The sequence below is a fragment of the Agrilus planipennis genome, unplaced genomic scaffold, assembly GCF_000699045.2.
Source record: "Agrilus planipennis isolate EAB-ADULT unplaced genomic scaffold, Apla_2.0 scaffold212, whole genome shotgun sequence".
Taxonomy (NCBI): Eukaryota; Metazoa; Arthropoda; class Insecta; order Coleoptera; family Buprestidae; genus Agrilus; species Agrilus planipennis.
The window spans coordinates 204,335-219,583 of NW_020439461.1; the positions used below are offsets into that span (position 1 = coordinate 204,335).

The 15,249-nt window shown below is 31.3% G+C and overlaps 5 protein-coding genes across 8 annotated transcripts in view; 4 read left to right on the plus strand and 1 right to left on the minus strand.

Annotated features, from left to right (window-relative positions):
• The first annotated feature begins 541 nt into the window (after positions 1 to 541).
• LOC108741494 (LARGE xylosyl- and glucuronyltransferase 2) lies at positions 542 to 3,825 on the plus strand. Its single transcript, XM_018476315.2, has 11 exons — positions 542 to 738; positions 793 to 999; positions 1,072 to 1,151; positions 1,204 to 1,450; positions 1,506 to 1,658; positions 2,052 to 2,226; positions 2,288 to 2,412; positions 2,475 to 2,630; positions 2,699 to 2,878; positions 2,935 to 3,158; positions 3,216 to 3,825. Exons 2-11 carry the CDS (start codon positions 970 to 972, stop codon positions 3,307 to 3,309), a joined length of 1,464 nt encoding a protein of 487 aa, XP_018331817.1. The 5' UTR covers positions 542 to 738; positions 793 to 969; the 3' UTR covers positions 3,310 to 3,825.
• Positions 3,826 to 4,166: 341 nt separating this feature from the next.
• Positions 4,167 to 5,488, plus strand: LOC108741509 (28S ribosomal protein S9, mitochondrial). The gene has a single exon (XM_018476332.2). The coding sequence runs from the start codon at positions 4,270 to 4,272 to the stop codon at positions 5,440 to 5,442; it is 1,173 nt and encodes a 390-aa protein (XP_018331834.1). The 5' UTR covers positions 4,167 to 4,269; the 3' UTR covers positions 5,443 to 5,488.
• Positions 5,489 to 6,024: 536 nt separating this feature from the next.
• Positions 6,025 to 15,249, minus strand: part of LOC108741510 — a 16,589-nt gene continuing 7,364 nt past the window's right edge. The window contains exons 2-5 of one of the 2 annotated variants that reach the window (XM_018476333.1): positions 10,424 to 10,576; positions 8,980 to 9,134; positions 8,217 to 8,426; positions 6,025 to 7,016 (exon numbers count right to left, since the gene is read on the minus strand). In XM_018476333.1, the coding sequence (XP_018331835.1) occupies positions 6,531 to 7,016; positions 8,217 to 8,426; positions 8,980 to 9,134; positions 10,424 to 10,576 (1,004 nt within the window). In that variant the 3' untranslated portion in view covers positions 6,025 to 6,530. Of the gene's footprint in view, positions 7,017 to 8,216; positions 8,427 to 8,979; positions 9,135 to 9,244; positions 9,347 to 10,423; positions 10,577 to 15,249 lie in introns of those variants that run through there. The other variant, XM_018476334.2, reaches the window with a different exon arrangement.
• LOC108741511 (glucosamine-6-phosphate isomerase) lies at positions 11,534 to 13,893 on the plus strand. 2 transcript variants are annotated; one of them, XR_001938517.2, is made up of 6 exons: positions 11,534 to 11,907; positions 12,217 to 12,501; positions 12,588 to 12,772; positions 12,835 to 13,008; positions 13,365 to 13,486; positions 13,771 to 13,893. XR_001938517.2 is itself a non-coding variant. In XM_018476336.2 (5 exons), exons 1-5 carry the CDS (start codon positions 11,784 to 11,786, stop codon positions 13,804 to 13,806), a joined length of 804 nt encoding a protein of 267 aa, XP_018331838.1. In that variant the 5' UTR covers positions 11,534 to 11,783; the 3' UTR covers positions 13,807 to 13,893. The 2 variants fall into 2 exon arrangements, 1 of the variants encoding a protein (XP_018331838.1); XM_018476336.2 differs by lacking the exon at positions 13,365 to 13,486.
• On the plus strand, positions 14,214 to 15,178 carry LOC108741512 (60S ribosomal protein L9). 2 transcript variants are annotated; one of them, XM_025979048.1, is made up of 3 exons: positions 14,214 to 14,322; positions 14,529 to 14,968; positions 15,024 to 15,157. In XM_025979048.1, the coding sequence occupies exons 2-3, from the start codon at positions 14,533 to 14,535 to the stop codon at positions 15,155 to 15,157; spliced, it is 570 nt and encodes a 189-aa protein (XP_025834833.1). In that variant the 5' UTR covers positions 14,214 to 14,322; positions 14,529 to 14,532. The 2 variants fall into 2 exon arrangements, with proteins under 2 accessions (XP_025834833.1, XP_025834834.1); XM_025979049.1 differs by lacking the exon at positions 14,214 to 14,322 and having other exon boundaries at positions 14,533 to 14,968; positions 15,024 to 15,178.

The following is a 15,249-nucleotide window of genomic DNA, read 5'->3' on the forward strand; positions in this document are numbered from 1 at the left end:
GGAATTCAATATCAGCGAACATGGCGTCCCAGTTTAGTCTACTTTATGTTGGTAATCGGATTTTCGTGTCTTCTTGTGTGCTTTTGGTAGTATTGATGAATATCCGGAGAAAGTATCATACTTGCGCAGGATACTTGCGTGTTTTTTATGTCATCTATCAGCTGTTTTCGCCTTTTGTTTTAGAATTTAAACGCATAAAAATGAAACATGCTTAATTGTAGTTAGTAAAACAAGTTATTTGTAAATAATTCAACTTTAAACCTCTTATGAACAACGATACAGTATAATTTTATAAAATTAAGATACGAAAGCAAAATGTTCCTGCATTTTTGGCGAGACACAGGCTAAAAACTCTAGTAATTCTACTAATTATTCTTTTATTTATACTAAAATGTCTTTACGAAAATTCCGGCTATTATTTCAAATACAAAAGTAAAACGAACGGTAACAAAATCAGTCAATTAAAATATTCAAGTTTAACTGATGATTTTAATAAACCCATATTTGGTTTTGAGAACTTAAAAAATGAAAAAACGAAGGAGGAAGAGAATTATGATCACTGTGAAGTGGTACACGTTGGTTTTGTATGTAGTGGGTACAAGTCCAATGTCTTTTTGTATCATCTGCTAAAATCAATACTTTTTTTCCGCAATAATCCGTTACATTTACATATTTTGGTGAATAAAGTATCAGAAAAAGTTTTATCAACTCTTCTTCAAACATGGTCCTTAAAGCAAGGTAATGGTTCTGATAAATTTTCTCATTACCTATTAATTTTTTTTTTTTTATTAGTGAATGTTACTTTTTATGACTTGAACCAACATGTTAGAGATGTGCAATGGATTCCCAATAGTCATTATTCTGGTATACATGGTTTACTAAAATTAATTTTTCCTAAAATAATTTCTGTACAACTGACCGATAAAATTATTATACTAGACACAGATATAACAGTTCTTGCTGATATCTATGCACTTTGGAAACAGTTTCAATTCTTCAGTAAGTATCAGGTAGGATATGCATATAGAAAATGGCATAATTTATTCATTTATCGCTAAATTTACCATTTAGGTCATCGGATTAGTTGAAAATCAAAGTAGCTTTTATCTTGGTAAAGGTGGCTCACTTCCATGGCCAGCAAAAGGGAAAGGGTACTTTCACATAGTTTATATAAAGATGTTGGTAACATTTTTTACCTTTTAGATATAATTCTGGGGTTATTCTGTATCATTTGAGTAATATAAAAAGTATTGGTTGGAAAAAAATATGGAAAGATGTAACAAAGTCAACAGCTTCGTTTTATGGAGCCACAAAACTCGCCGATCAAGACGTTTTTAACGCGGTCATAAAGCAATATCCACAAATCGTTTATGAAGTGCCTTGCGAATGGAACACTCAACTGAGTGACCATACTGAAAGTTATTTATGTTATAGTAGCAAAAGAATCAAAGTAAGTTGTAATCTTTCAATTGTTTTACTTTTTGGCAATGTTCTTAAACATTCAGATTCTGCACTGGAACTCGCCGAAAAAAATGAACGTCGTAGGCAATAAAGATGGCGACTATTTTAGGAGTATCCACAAAATTTTCGTGGAACTCAATGGAGATTTGTTGCGTCTTCAACTCCATCATTGTCCTGACATTAATCAGAACGTTTCGGTATGAACTGTTGTACCTTTTTATCAATCGCACAATTTATCGTAACGTTTAGTTTAAAACTGCTCACAGTATTTTTATTATAATAAAGACACATATTGGCCAGGAAATTGTATTAAAAGTACATAAAAAGTTATAAATAAATGCAGAAACGTTTCATATATTGATAGTAGATGACGAATAACCTCAAATGTTCATTAAAAAAGTGGTCAAAATGCCGAGTTTTTCAACTTTGAGCCAATGCAATAGCTTTAAATGTTTAAACTAATACTTTTTTATACAAACCAATGACTATTCGTACCCTGTAGCAGATAAATAAAGAGATTTACGTTAGAATGCCATATCGCAGAATCAAAACTTCATCAAAAAATAAATTGATTTCCTTGTTTCCTTTAGGAAATAAGTCAAGGTGTTTGCTATGAGTTCGAAAAAGTACAAAATGAACAATGGAGAACATTTTTATTCTTCAAGGAATACCAATATGTACCATTAAAGAACGATGTTACTTTTGTTACGCAATTATCTTACGACAGGCTGCAATTAGTTGAGGAATTGTCCAAATATTGGGAGGGTTAGTTTTCTAAACCAACTTTAATGCTTTACTTAGAAATGAGACAAATACAATATTTCAGGTCCAATCAGTTTAACTCTTTACGTAACTGACGTGGAATTCGAAGAGTGTATAAAATTTATTTCATCTTCGGAAATTTTAAAGGGTAGACAGAACATCGCATATCATGCAGTGTTTAAAAAAGGGGTAATAAACGTATTTTTATCGCATTAGCTTGGTATTTGTGAACGGTAACGCTATTTTTTAAGGAATATTATCCAATTAATGAACTACGAAACGTCGGCTTGGAACATGTAAATACATTGTACGTTTTCTTGGCTGATATCGATTTCATTCCTGCTTCTGGGTTATATTATCGATTGGTAACGTATTTCAAAACCATTTTTAAAGACATGGACAAAAAGGTACCATTTTTGGGATGCACATGGTGCTTTTTAACATATACCTATTGTCATTCGTATTTTTTGTTCAGGCTCTCGTAGTCCCAGCGTTTGAAACTCAAAAATATCGCAGTAAAATACCAAAAACAAAAAGGGAGCTTATTGATATGTTGAATAACAAATCAATTTTCACTTTTCGTTTCGATGTTTGGCCAGTGGGTCAAGCTGCAACAAATTTTACTCATTGGAAAAACTCCGATACACCATACAAAGTAAGTAATGATGTCTTTAACTGAATGTATGGGATTTTTTAAAAACTACTTGTCAGATCACATGGCAGCCTGATTTTGAACCTTACATCGTGGTAAAAAAGGACGTGGTCAAATATGACCGGAGATTTTTAGGTTTTGGTTGGAACAAAGTGTCGCATATTATGGAATTAGAAGCGCAAAATTACGAGTTTCATGTTTTACCGGATGTTTTTATTGTTCACAAACCGCACCTGCCAAGCCATGATATTGGTAAATTTAGAAACTCGCCAGTCTATCGCATGTAATGTAAATAAAAAGAATGTAATTTCTGTTTTCTTATTTGGGAACGCTTTTTCAGGTGTTTACAAAACTTAAAAGATGACTTCATAAAGGATCTGCAGAAAAAGTACGGTCGCAATTTCGATTACACAAACGGCTTAAAGATAACGTAAAACAGACAGATACTATTTTTTATTAGGGTAGTTTTAACTTTCAGATCTCTATTTTTATTTACATGTTTTATGTGTAACAGTTACCTTTAAAAACCTCTTTTTACTAGTCGACTTATTAGCATTGCATATGTTTATCACGAAAAACAAGTAATTAACAAATAATATGCATGTATCTCCAATGTGTTTGTTTAGTAACAATAACTAGTTTATTTTTTATTTTACCATTTGTAATCTATTATTTCTTTTAATTTTACCAATTTCGTGTAGGTAAGACTATTTTTTTTTGATACATATAAATACGTATATTTATACAGCGCTGTGACATTAATTGCATTTAACAACTATTACTATTATTAGTATATCATGACCATGACAAGCATCAATATTCTATTGTACTCTATATTTTAGATTTCGTTTTGTTTTATCTTTTTTTATGTAATAAGTTATAATTCTACCATTTATATCTTTTATAATTTATTATACCTATTACATGAATTAAAATATTGAAAGTTATCATCACTGAACGTATATTTTATGCCCACATGAAGCGATTTTTACGAAAATAATAAGTGTAATATTAAATTTAAATACGTCACGGTGCCATTTTCTTCTCAAGGTTAAATAANAAATATAAAAATTTGTAGATGTGATATGAGTTGGTATAAGGTTGGCAAATATTAAGTCATAACAAGAATGTCTCCAAGTTTGGGGATTCGATGCAATTTATTGGGGGGTGGGAAACCCTCCCTCTCCTAGTAATAAATTATTATAAGCCTAAAAACGAGTTCGTTTCAAGTTGGGGGTGTACTCGTATTAAAGAGCTCTGTAATTACGACATGATTATACAAACTCCTATACAACCATAGATAAAATTATAACCCAAAAAATTTGACGTAAACATTTCTAATCCTATACAAACTTCTTTTCACTTTGTTATCATGAATACGAAGAATTAGGAAAATGTTAAGGTCTTTGCGATTGAAACGGTTGCTACAATTCAATGGAAAAACACTTTATAATGTTAGTAGGTTGTTAAGGTCTGAACCCACAAAGCTGACCACAGTCGAAAGCGAAAATGAGTCCGAAGCAAAACTTGAGAAAAAATCGATGAGTAAAGCTATGAAAGCTTATTTAGAAAGAGCTCAAGCACACGACGAGTTCATGAAACAACAAAATTATGAGTTTCAAATTGGGAAACGTCACTTGGCAAATATGATGGGTGAAAACCCGGAGACATTCACGCAAGACGATGTTGATAGAGCCATCGAATATCTTTTTCCCTCTGGGTTGTATGAAAAACGAGCCAGACCAATAATGAAACCTCCAGAAGAAGTTTTCCCAAAACGCAAAGCTGCAGAGTTTGATGAAACTGGAAGACCACATCACTTCCTATTTTACACAGGGAAGTCAAACTATTTTAATTTGCTCTATGATATTGTGGAACACATCAATAACTTAAACAAGTACGAAGACAGTATGCTGAATAAAAACAGCTATCCTGATCCTAACACTAAACTACAATTGGATGGGTATCAGTGGATGGACAAGGAAGCTTTAGAAAATGTACTTATAGAAAAAATAATTGATAAAGAATACACTAACTTTGTTAATGCAATTGAAAGACTCTACAACCATCCTTATAGTTATCGCATAAAAGAATTCATTTTGAAATATAGAAAACCTTTAATGAGCCAAAAGTCTACATCAGATTTGCCAAAATTACAATACGACAGTGATGGAAGAAGCTATGTGACAGTGTATGAGTGTTTAAGAAAAAGAGCACGAGGGCATGTAACCATTCGTGCTCCAGGAAGTGGTATAATCAGCATCAATGGAAAAGATCTTATGTACTTTGAAGATACACAACCCAGAGAACAAGTTATTTTCCCTTTAATTTTCACAAAAATGCTGAATAAGGTTGATGTGGAAGCTTATGTGGAAGGTGGAGGACCTTCTGGTCAAGCTGGCGCCATTCGTTGGGGAATTTCTTGGGGTTTGAGAAGTTTTGTAGACGACAAAATAATAGAAAGTATGCGAATTGCTGGTTTACTAACAAGGGACTACCGAACACGAGAACGAAAGAAACCGGGACAAGCAGGAGCTCGAAGAAAGTTTACTTGGAAGAAACGATAATTTCTTACTTTATAAGTTGTTTTTAATAAAGAATCCTAATCAACTATGTTGATTTTCCGTCAAGCCCGTGTGTAGGAAATTATAATTAAAATTAAATAATTTTTCATCTTCTAATACCCCCCTCATTAAAAGCCCTTATAAAATAATAATCTCTTTATTTACGTTAAAATCTCATATTGTAATTACAATAGGTACTTATATATTCTTTATATAACACACGATTATACTTACCTTTAAAATTAGCAATCAGGAGTCATCCCTGTTACTAGACACCTACCATAACACTATTTAGTATATAGACAATACCTAACCCTACGTACCTCTTTCCACGAAAGACCAGGATACACTGATCAAATTTGGTATTGACATGATCATATACTGCAGTCAAATGCTGTCTAATTGGAATACACATCTAAAAATGGGTACAACAATACACCATCATCATAGAGTACACAACAATGACAGATGTGAGAATTACATCACAGGGTTGCATTTATTTTTTAATTTTATTACCTACAGTTCACCCGAAGGAATCAAGGTTTTTGAGATACAAACTTAAAATATAAATAATTAATACAAATAGGGAAAGACTAATAACGTGTTTATTAAAAAAATAAATAGTATCAATAAATAAATAATGAACTAACAACACATTTTAAAGTAGTTGTAGAGATGAAGTAGGTATATGTAATGATGTACAAATTTAATTGTCATGAAGTTAAATAGATAACAAACAGTCTAAACTATTAAAAAGTCAATATTTTATGTACATTTTGTGCCTTTCAAAAGAGTTTAGTTACATATGAACTGATTTTTAACAAAATTTAACATCCTTGTGTTCGAAATTTACAGCATTAAAAAGTAGGTATGAACAAATATGCAAGTACAATAATCAACTTTTACACTTTTAAATACTACAAGACTTCTAAACTTTTAGTAAGACATTGCAAAGATCTTTGGCAAAGCACACGCACGCTCATTCTTTTATAGGTACCACACCAGCAAATCACAAAACTTAGTATTCATAATCATAATAGTTGTATAATTCAGTCTCACTAGCAATCATAAAATATGTCTCTTTCATTAAATTAAGGGTTAGAATTCTTAAAACTTCGAGGTTGCCTGAACGTTTTAGAATCAATTAATTCAGCATCAGGGTTGATAGGAGCTCCAGAGTTCTCCATTATCTCATTAACGTAAATGTCATTACTCAGATCAACTACAGGCTTCATTGGTACGACATCATAGTAGTAATAATTGTTTTTAGGAGATGGCATCAATAGTTCAGCTTTGTTGTTTTGTCTTACAAAAAGGGGCGGAATTGGATCTTTTTTTATAAACTCAGCATTAGGATCCATTGGTGCACCAGAATTTGCCATAATTTCGTTGACGTAAATATCATTACTCAAATCTCTCATTGGGGGTTGAAACTCGACATTTGACTTCTCGTCAAATGTTTCTATATTCTGTAGATCAAGAGGTTGCGCATTCTGGTTGCTCCACTCTTCTTCGGTCCATTCGTTGTCTTTACGTTTTTGTATCTTAATTGGTGCGTATGGATCCAGTTGTAAGACCTGAGATAGGAAAAACATTGTGTGCTTGGAATTGATAATGAATGCGCTACAGTGAAAATGTTACAAAATTAACTAAGCCCCAAGTTAGTGTTAGCCCAGGACCCTTCGTATTCATGGTCCTTCCATGAAGTGAAAAGCGCCAGGTGGCAAGTGGTTAAAAGCTTTCCTGCATATATAGGTACCTAACTTTAACGATCCAAATGTATTTAAAATTTAGTAATTTGTCTTGTTAAGGAATAGATACCGAACAGTAAATATACATATTAAAAATTCCTTTGACTTTATTATTGATAGTTTAGGAGACTATTTAAGATCAAAGTGGTGTTAGATTGACTAAAATTGGGTACTATCTCTTCAACATTATAGTCTAAATAACCGATTAGCACGGGATAGGAAAGAACGGAGGTACCTGTCCAAGCAGTCTCAGGACTGACGACCCTGTGATGGTGGTTATGATTATGAAACGTTTGCCTAGATAACTATAAGGCAAGATGAACATCGCCTATAACTGACGATGAATAACTACTGATAAAATATTCTCATACAACATTCAAATTTAAATCAACTACTTCAGTGAATTAGTGCACCTTCAGCTCTCTACCAGATTAATAAAGTTAATCATGTAGTTAGTAGTTAGTTTAGTGTAAAGATAAAGAAATCAAAGTAAAATTGTCATCCAAAACTGTACAAAAATTTAGATAAGAAGACTCTTAAAAAAAGTTTTATTAAACACGTAAATAGATATTTACATTTAGTAATAAATATGTTGATTAATTATTTCACACACATACATTAATTATATTTGGCTACTTTTTGGTATAGGTATTTTCGTGTTTATGAATAAAGAAGCTTCTTGAAATCAACTGACAAAGTTTATTTTAATTCTTTCCGAATCGCTTCTTAAATATGGAAATTGTATTTTCTTGAAAATAATGGCGTAGCAGCCGAAACGATTCGTAAAGCATTTAAATAAACTTTGTGAAGCATCATCAACGAGTTTCATTAATCATCAACAAGATTATTCATCATGCTTCACAGCGAATGTCACACACGATCAATTAACTTTGTAAATAAATATTGTGTATTTTTAATAAGTCCTTAGCTGGTTGTTTGAAGCTACCATTCACAAAATAGTCATGCATATGTTATTTAACTGATTGTTTTGTCAGTTAAGGGTTACTTTTTCGGGATTTTACGAACCTCTTCGTCGTTATTGTTGAGTATCGTGTTGTCTTCTTCCGATTCGTGATCAAATTCATTTTTCACTTCTTCAAGAACATCCTGGGATATGGTTCCATTATGGTTATCAGGATGAATGTCGACTACTCTGACGTGGAAAAACGACGTTTCGTTCCCAGCCTCGTTTCTGTAATCAGTGTCATTGATGGTCACTTTATGACCATTGACAAGCTGAAACAATAAAACTCACTTTAGTCTTTGTATGTAAGCATTTAACTAGGTCTCATTATTTTTGAAATTGGCCAGAGAATTAAATAAATAGCCTAGGTATCATCTTCCGTTGAAGTCTGAATCTCTAACTAAGGATGGTACCATGAGTGCCGAAACACGTTTTAAATTTTCTAACGTCTTTACGTTAACTTTGTGTTTTACGATTAGTGTTTTATTTAAAATTAGTTCAGTCTATAAAACTCCAGTAAACTGATGATCATGAACAAAGAAACAAACCAAAATGGCTGTGGGTTGTGAAAACCGTTAAATATTGAAACTCATCCATAACGATTTAAGAAAAAAACACATTGAACAATTCCAAAGATATGTTATTTGTTATGCTATGTAAAGATCGATTTTCCTACAGCTTATTCAGATGAAGACTGATCTTCATTTGTAGAAGCTATAGTGTCGCAAAATTGCTTAAAAGCTTTAAATCGAAACTACTATCTGACCTTTTATTGTAACTCCTTCCGGTTATTTTATCTTTTCTACGAAATAGTAATGAAATTACCTTGGTAACTGATGTTGAATTGGCCTTTCCAAAATCGATATTGATGTCAGAAGGAATTTGAAAATTCGTTAACGGTACTACTACATTTCCGTCATAGTTGGCAGGAAGACGACTAAACAATTTATTGATCCTGTTGCTCATAGCAGAAAGCACAGCTAAAAAAATACTTGGATCGTTATTATCGATCTTTAAATTGTTCACAGATTTTTATAAACATTATCAAATAGTACAAAAATATTCAGAATACAATGGACTGAAAAGATACCTTCGATATCATCAATAGAATCCATTACAAAATGAATTAGTCTAACGACAATTGCTAGTTGATATCTGAAGTTTATAAACTGACTTTGAATGGGAAAACAAAATTGTTTTATATCTACGTAAATACGTAATATTACCTACGCTATTTCCTTACAAGCAAATTGTTATAAGTTGCAGTCTCCTTATTTGCAAAGGCGCTTGCTATAATAGGAACAATGAAGTAATGGTTATGCAAATAAGTTAATTAAACGCTTCTTAATTCTGACATTGAAAATTACTTATTATTTATTCATAATTTCAAGAAAATTAATTGTAAATGTAGGCTAAACTGATTTTTATTTAGAACTGAAGTCATGTATAGAATCAGTGGCTCGATTCTTGTATTGATAGCAAGAGTTTTGCTACGTCTTGTTCTTCCTAACTTTTGTCTGATTTGTCTAATTCGTGGAAGAATGATTTTTATAAAGAGTATAATCTAAATATGTATACATTCCTTCGTTTACTCAGTTTTTGCACACATCACACGTTAATGTAATTTACTATCAAAATCAGGGATTAAAATTTTTATTCATTTTAAAGTTATTTACTTTAAATTGATGAGAACGAACAGATTGTAAAAGTCTTCGATAATGATACATAATAGAAATTAAGAACCGTCGTCACACATAGATAAAGACTTTTGGTTAATTTTACTTAGGTAATTAACTGTTAAATAAATTTGATTCATAAAATATCATAAAACTTTAGGTATACATAAAAGAATGTTACTACTCTTTACAACGATAGTTTTCTGAGTTTACCAACTTGCTTGTTTAATTACAATTTCCGTTCAATTTTTACGTGTTCTTGTGTCCACTGAGGCTTAAACTTAAGAAGCATTCAACTCTTTACAGTTCAAAGCTTTTGCTGCACTTGAAGATTTGCATGAATTAACGAAGAGGTCTTTTCAATAAAAAATGGCAATTCCCCTACTTAGTTAGTGAAAAGTAGTCTTCCAGAAAGCAAATACAAAAAAAACAGAACATCATAATTTATTAACTTGTTAATGATTCCGAATTTGCACTTTCAATTAAGTAGATAGTTGTTTTTTTTTAATTGAGCCGGATAGAAGTTACCAGCAAACAAACATAAATAAGATTGATTGTTGTTATTATTAATAATGTAAAAATGCGTTACTCACATCCTATGTTGGCAAAGAATTTGTCCATTTGAGACGTTTGAAAGTTGTCGAACGCCGGGGCTGCATCTAAAGCTATAATTGGTTCATTTCCTTTACCAGGCTTTGATTCTAACGAGATGTCTCCAGCGGTTATTCTATTGGTCGTTAATTCAGCTAAAAAAACAAAAAGCGTTTTCATTAGCCTATGTCATATCACTTCGTCATCGTGAATACTAATAACCAATAATGCCAAAATCAAAGTCATAAAGTTAATGGTTCTTTACTGCAGATGATGTCAAATGTGATAATGATAAGTACAAAAATTAATAGTATTATCACTTCATATTTTTTGTTTTTGATATAAACATATCACATTTACCATTTTGCTGAAGAGGTATACAATTAAATGGTAGATCAGGTTTGAGAGTGGTGTCTTAAGCAAGCTCTAAAACCGTTAACTATGTCTGATAGGTAAATGGGTATTTTCATCTTTTTTACTAACGGTACTTAATAATGCGGATGTTTGCTAATTTATGAGACACCTGAGTACCAGCACGGTGGATTATATTTTTAGAAAACTACTCAACTTGAAATGATAGCAAACAAATCATCAACAATTCTAAAGCGCCTTGTGCCTTTAACTGTTTCAAGCTAAAGCCTTTTAGTTCTCACCAAAAAGTAACAGCTCTTTTCGTTCATTGTTTTGAAACTTTTGATAATAATATTAGATAATATGTTTCATTGTGTTNAGTAAAATGCATACGTTTTAATTGTGTGTTTCAGTAAAACATTTAGTAGTTATTTGATATTTAATCAGAATAAAACAAAAATAACAGTACGAACCCTTAAACCTTTTGCTTATCTCATGGTGGCAGAAACTTATCACTTTCTTCCTGCCATAATAAGATGGTTTGTTAGTGGTGGCTATTACCTGGTCAATAACTTTCTTATCTGTTATTCGTATCGATTGCGGTTATATCTGAATTTTGTTTCATTGTCATTATCTTTTACCTAACTAATTTGCGATAAAAAAAAATACAAAAGAAAAACAATCATAATAATATATGTAATTAATAGAGACTGTCATTACTTTTATTTCCAATGACTCTACTATGTGTAACAGACGTTTACCATTCTTTTCATTTGTTGCATTTTATTTGATATTACCAAAAAGTAAACAATAAAAAAAAAGTTAATTTATCGTACAGTTGCCTGTTACTTTTTATCAGGTTGGGTCAATAAACTAACATACAGTTAAGTGTGTCAATAATCTGTTTTTATGAAGTTTTAAAAGTGTAGCTGTATAGATCAGTCTTGTTAAACGTGTGGTAAACTTGGTTGTCCGTTTGAATACGTAAATTTTTATAAACTTATTTAAAAAATGCGTTTAATTATTGTTGATACTGCTTCTGACGTTGCGGAATGGTCGGCGAAATATGTAATGAAAAGAATAAATGATTTTAATGCTGGTCCAAATAAATATTTCGTTTTGGGACTTCCGACAGGTACGCTTTTAATTTAAAATTATAACTTATTAGCAAAGGGCTAACTGAATAATTCGTTTATTGAGGTTAAAATATATTAACACTTTTACCCATTTTCTTCATTCTCATCCTACTTTCGTTAGACAGATGCGTTACAAATGGGATCCAGAAAGGATCCAGGCAATAATAATTGTTGCTTGTTAAATTTAATTTACATTTTTAAAGTTCTATCTCGACCGCCATTATTGTTGTCCCTTTTAATTACAAATGGCATTACTGTGATAAATACTCGGTAGGGCCATTATTACAAAAATGGTACTATTATTTTAGGAAGTACCCCTCTTGGTATGTATAGAAAATTAATCGAGTTTTACAAAGAAGGAAAAGTGTCTTTTAAATATGTTAAAACTTTTAATATGGACGAATACGTTAATTTGCCCAGAGATCATCCAGAGAGTTATCATTATTTTATGTGGAACAACTTTTTTAAACACATCGATATCGATCCGGCAAACGTAAATCTACTTGACGGTAATGCGCCAGATTTAGTGGCAGAGTGTAATAATTACGAGAAGAAAATATTAGAAGCTGGTGGTATCGAACTTTTTATTGGTGGTATGTAATAATTCAACAGCATTTTAAACTTAATAACCTTAGGTGAAGTAGTAATATACGTGTATAATAGATATTGTTTTAATTAGGAATTGGTCCAGACGGACACATAGCTTTTAACGAACCTGGTTCATCCCTCGTTTCTAGAACCCGAGTGAAAACGTTAGCTTATGATACATTGGAAGCAAATGCCCGATTTTTTGACAATGATATAAGCAAAGTGCCCACACAAGCATTAACCGTCGGCGTTGGTACCGTAATGGACGCCAGAGAGGTTCCGTTTTTTAACTCCACGTGTTTTGACCCTTTATAAAAACTGTGTGTTCTTTTTGTTAGGTAATGATATTAATAATAGGAAATCACAAAGCTTTTGCTTTATATAAAGCGATAGAGGAAGGTGTAAATCACATGTGGACTGTATCAGCTTTCCAACAACATCCTCACACTCTCATGGTTTGTGACGAAGATGCTACTCTAGAATTGAGGGTTAAAACGGTGAAATATTTTAAGGTAATTGAGTATAGAAAACGTTACTATTATTAGATAGCATTTCTGCCTTTGATTCATTTGTTTTATTCATCTGCTATACTAATCAAATCTGTCTTATTAACTCAACCTATGATAAATTTTTACCATTATTTCAATTAACATACTAAACAGAATGCACTAAACCCATAAATTATATACCCACAAATTGTGCTAATTTTTAATTTTTGTAAATGCATAAAAGAATTTCTGTCATTAAAATAAAGTGTAATCCCTATTTTCGAAAGAATGGAGGAAAGGTAAATGGGATGGAGAGTTAATTAAATTTATGAGGGTATAATTACTCTACTTTTGCAGTTGTAAATGTGGTCATATTTCAGGCCCTTAGCGCAGTACATCAAAAATTGGTTGAAGAATCAATTCCCTTGGATAGATCTCGAACTATTCATTGAGTTCTTTTATTTTTTTTTATTGATTTCTACAAGACAAAATATTCATAAAAGTAAGTTTAAGGGATGAGTTAATTCAATATCATTTAAAAATGTAATCAGATATATCTGCGGTTTATAATTCTCTAATCGTTGAAAAAAAAACTGTTTTTCATTCTCCTTATCTTATTTTTTGTTTGTTTTTATGTTAATAACCAAAATATTTCAACATAAAACTCAAATAATTCAGAATTTAATCAAATGCATTATTAATCCGCTTACGTTTACCAATCAGCCTTTACATAATTAAAACAATTAATTTTATTGTATTCTAACTTTGAACATATTTTTATTGCAGAGTTTGCTTACTGTTCATCATAAATTAATCGACTAGGTGCCTATACTAAGCATACGACATTATATATTATCATTAAGTAAATCAAGATCTGTTGAAATCTTTAAATATATATTTTTCTTTCAATTGCATTTTTATCTACCTGCTTATGTATCTAATAATTCTTATTAGTAATTAAAGTACATTATTTCTATATTGAATTGAATAATTTCTACGCCACTGATACCTAAAAACATAATAAACTCAAAAAAATCTATTACATTTTCTAACACATATTACAAAGTACAGGCCCACAATTTCATCTTCACTAGTGCATTAAAAATATAAAGATATTCAATCTTTAAAGGAATTATTGATACGTAAATTTGACTAAAAGCAATAGTTTTCATTTATTAACAATTCTTAAACTTTTGCTACATTTGGCAACGCGGATTAGTGTCAAGGACAGAATCACAGAGTGCAATACCAATTGTATTTTGGATTTCAATCCTATTTGGAGGTTAAATAATCTTTTTAAGCAATAATTTGGTAGTAAGTTTTTCAGCTGTTTGGCAGGTTCGTAGTTTTTTCATAAATCTCATTATATTTTTCAAAATTTCAATAATCGACGTATTAATAAATTGTAAATGATAATTTTGTCAATTGATTTATGTATAACAGTGAATATTTTTATTAATATGGCATGTAAAGCTCATGATTTTTGCCAATGATGCTTGTTCTCGTATGCTGATCATATTAACATGTCAGTATTTTATTTTTAGGAAAATGAAGACAATTGTGACAAACCAAACAGTAAAAATCCCAGAGGGATTAACAGTAACTGCCAAAGGTCGAGTAATTACAGTTAAAGGACCTAGGGGTGTATTAAAGAGATCATTTAAGCACTTGGCCCTTGATATTCGAATGCTCAATCCTAGACTACTGAAAGTGGAAAAGTGGTTTGGTACCAAAAAGGAGCTTGCTTCCGTTCGTACAGTATGCTCCCACATTGAGAATATGTTAAAAGGGGTTACTAAAGGGTATCAATATAAAATGAGAGCTGTATATGCTCACTTTCCAATCAACTGTACCACTAGTGAAAACAACACTGTTATAGAAATAAGAAATTTCTTAGGGGAAAAATACATTCGCCGAGTAAAGATGGCACCTGGGGTCACTGTAACTAATTCGCAAAAGCAAAAAGACGAATTAGTTATTGAAGGTTTGACTTATTTCAAAAAATATCCTTTTTACATTATTTAACAATTTTTTTTAAGGTAATTCCCTGGAAGATGTTTCAAGATCAGCTGCTTTAATTCAGCAATCCACAACTGTTAAGAACAAAGATATTCGAAAGTTTTTGGATGGCTTATATGTTTCTGAAAAGACCACTGTTGTTGAGGAGGAATAAATAAAGATATTTATCAATAAATTGTTTATTATTTATTTATTTATAAGGCAACAGCTGTGAAGCTTTTTATATATATTTATACATACATACAT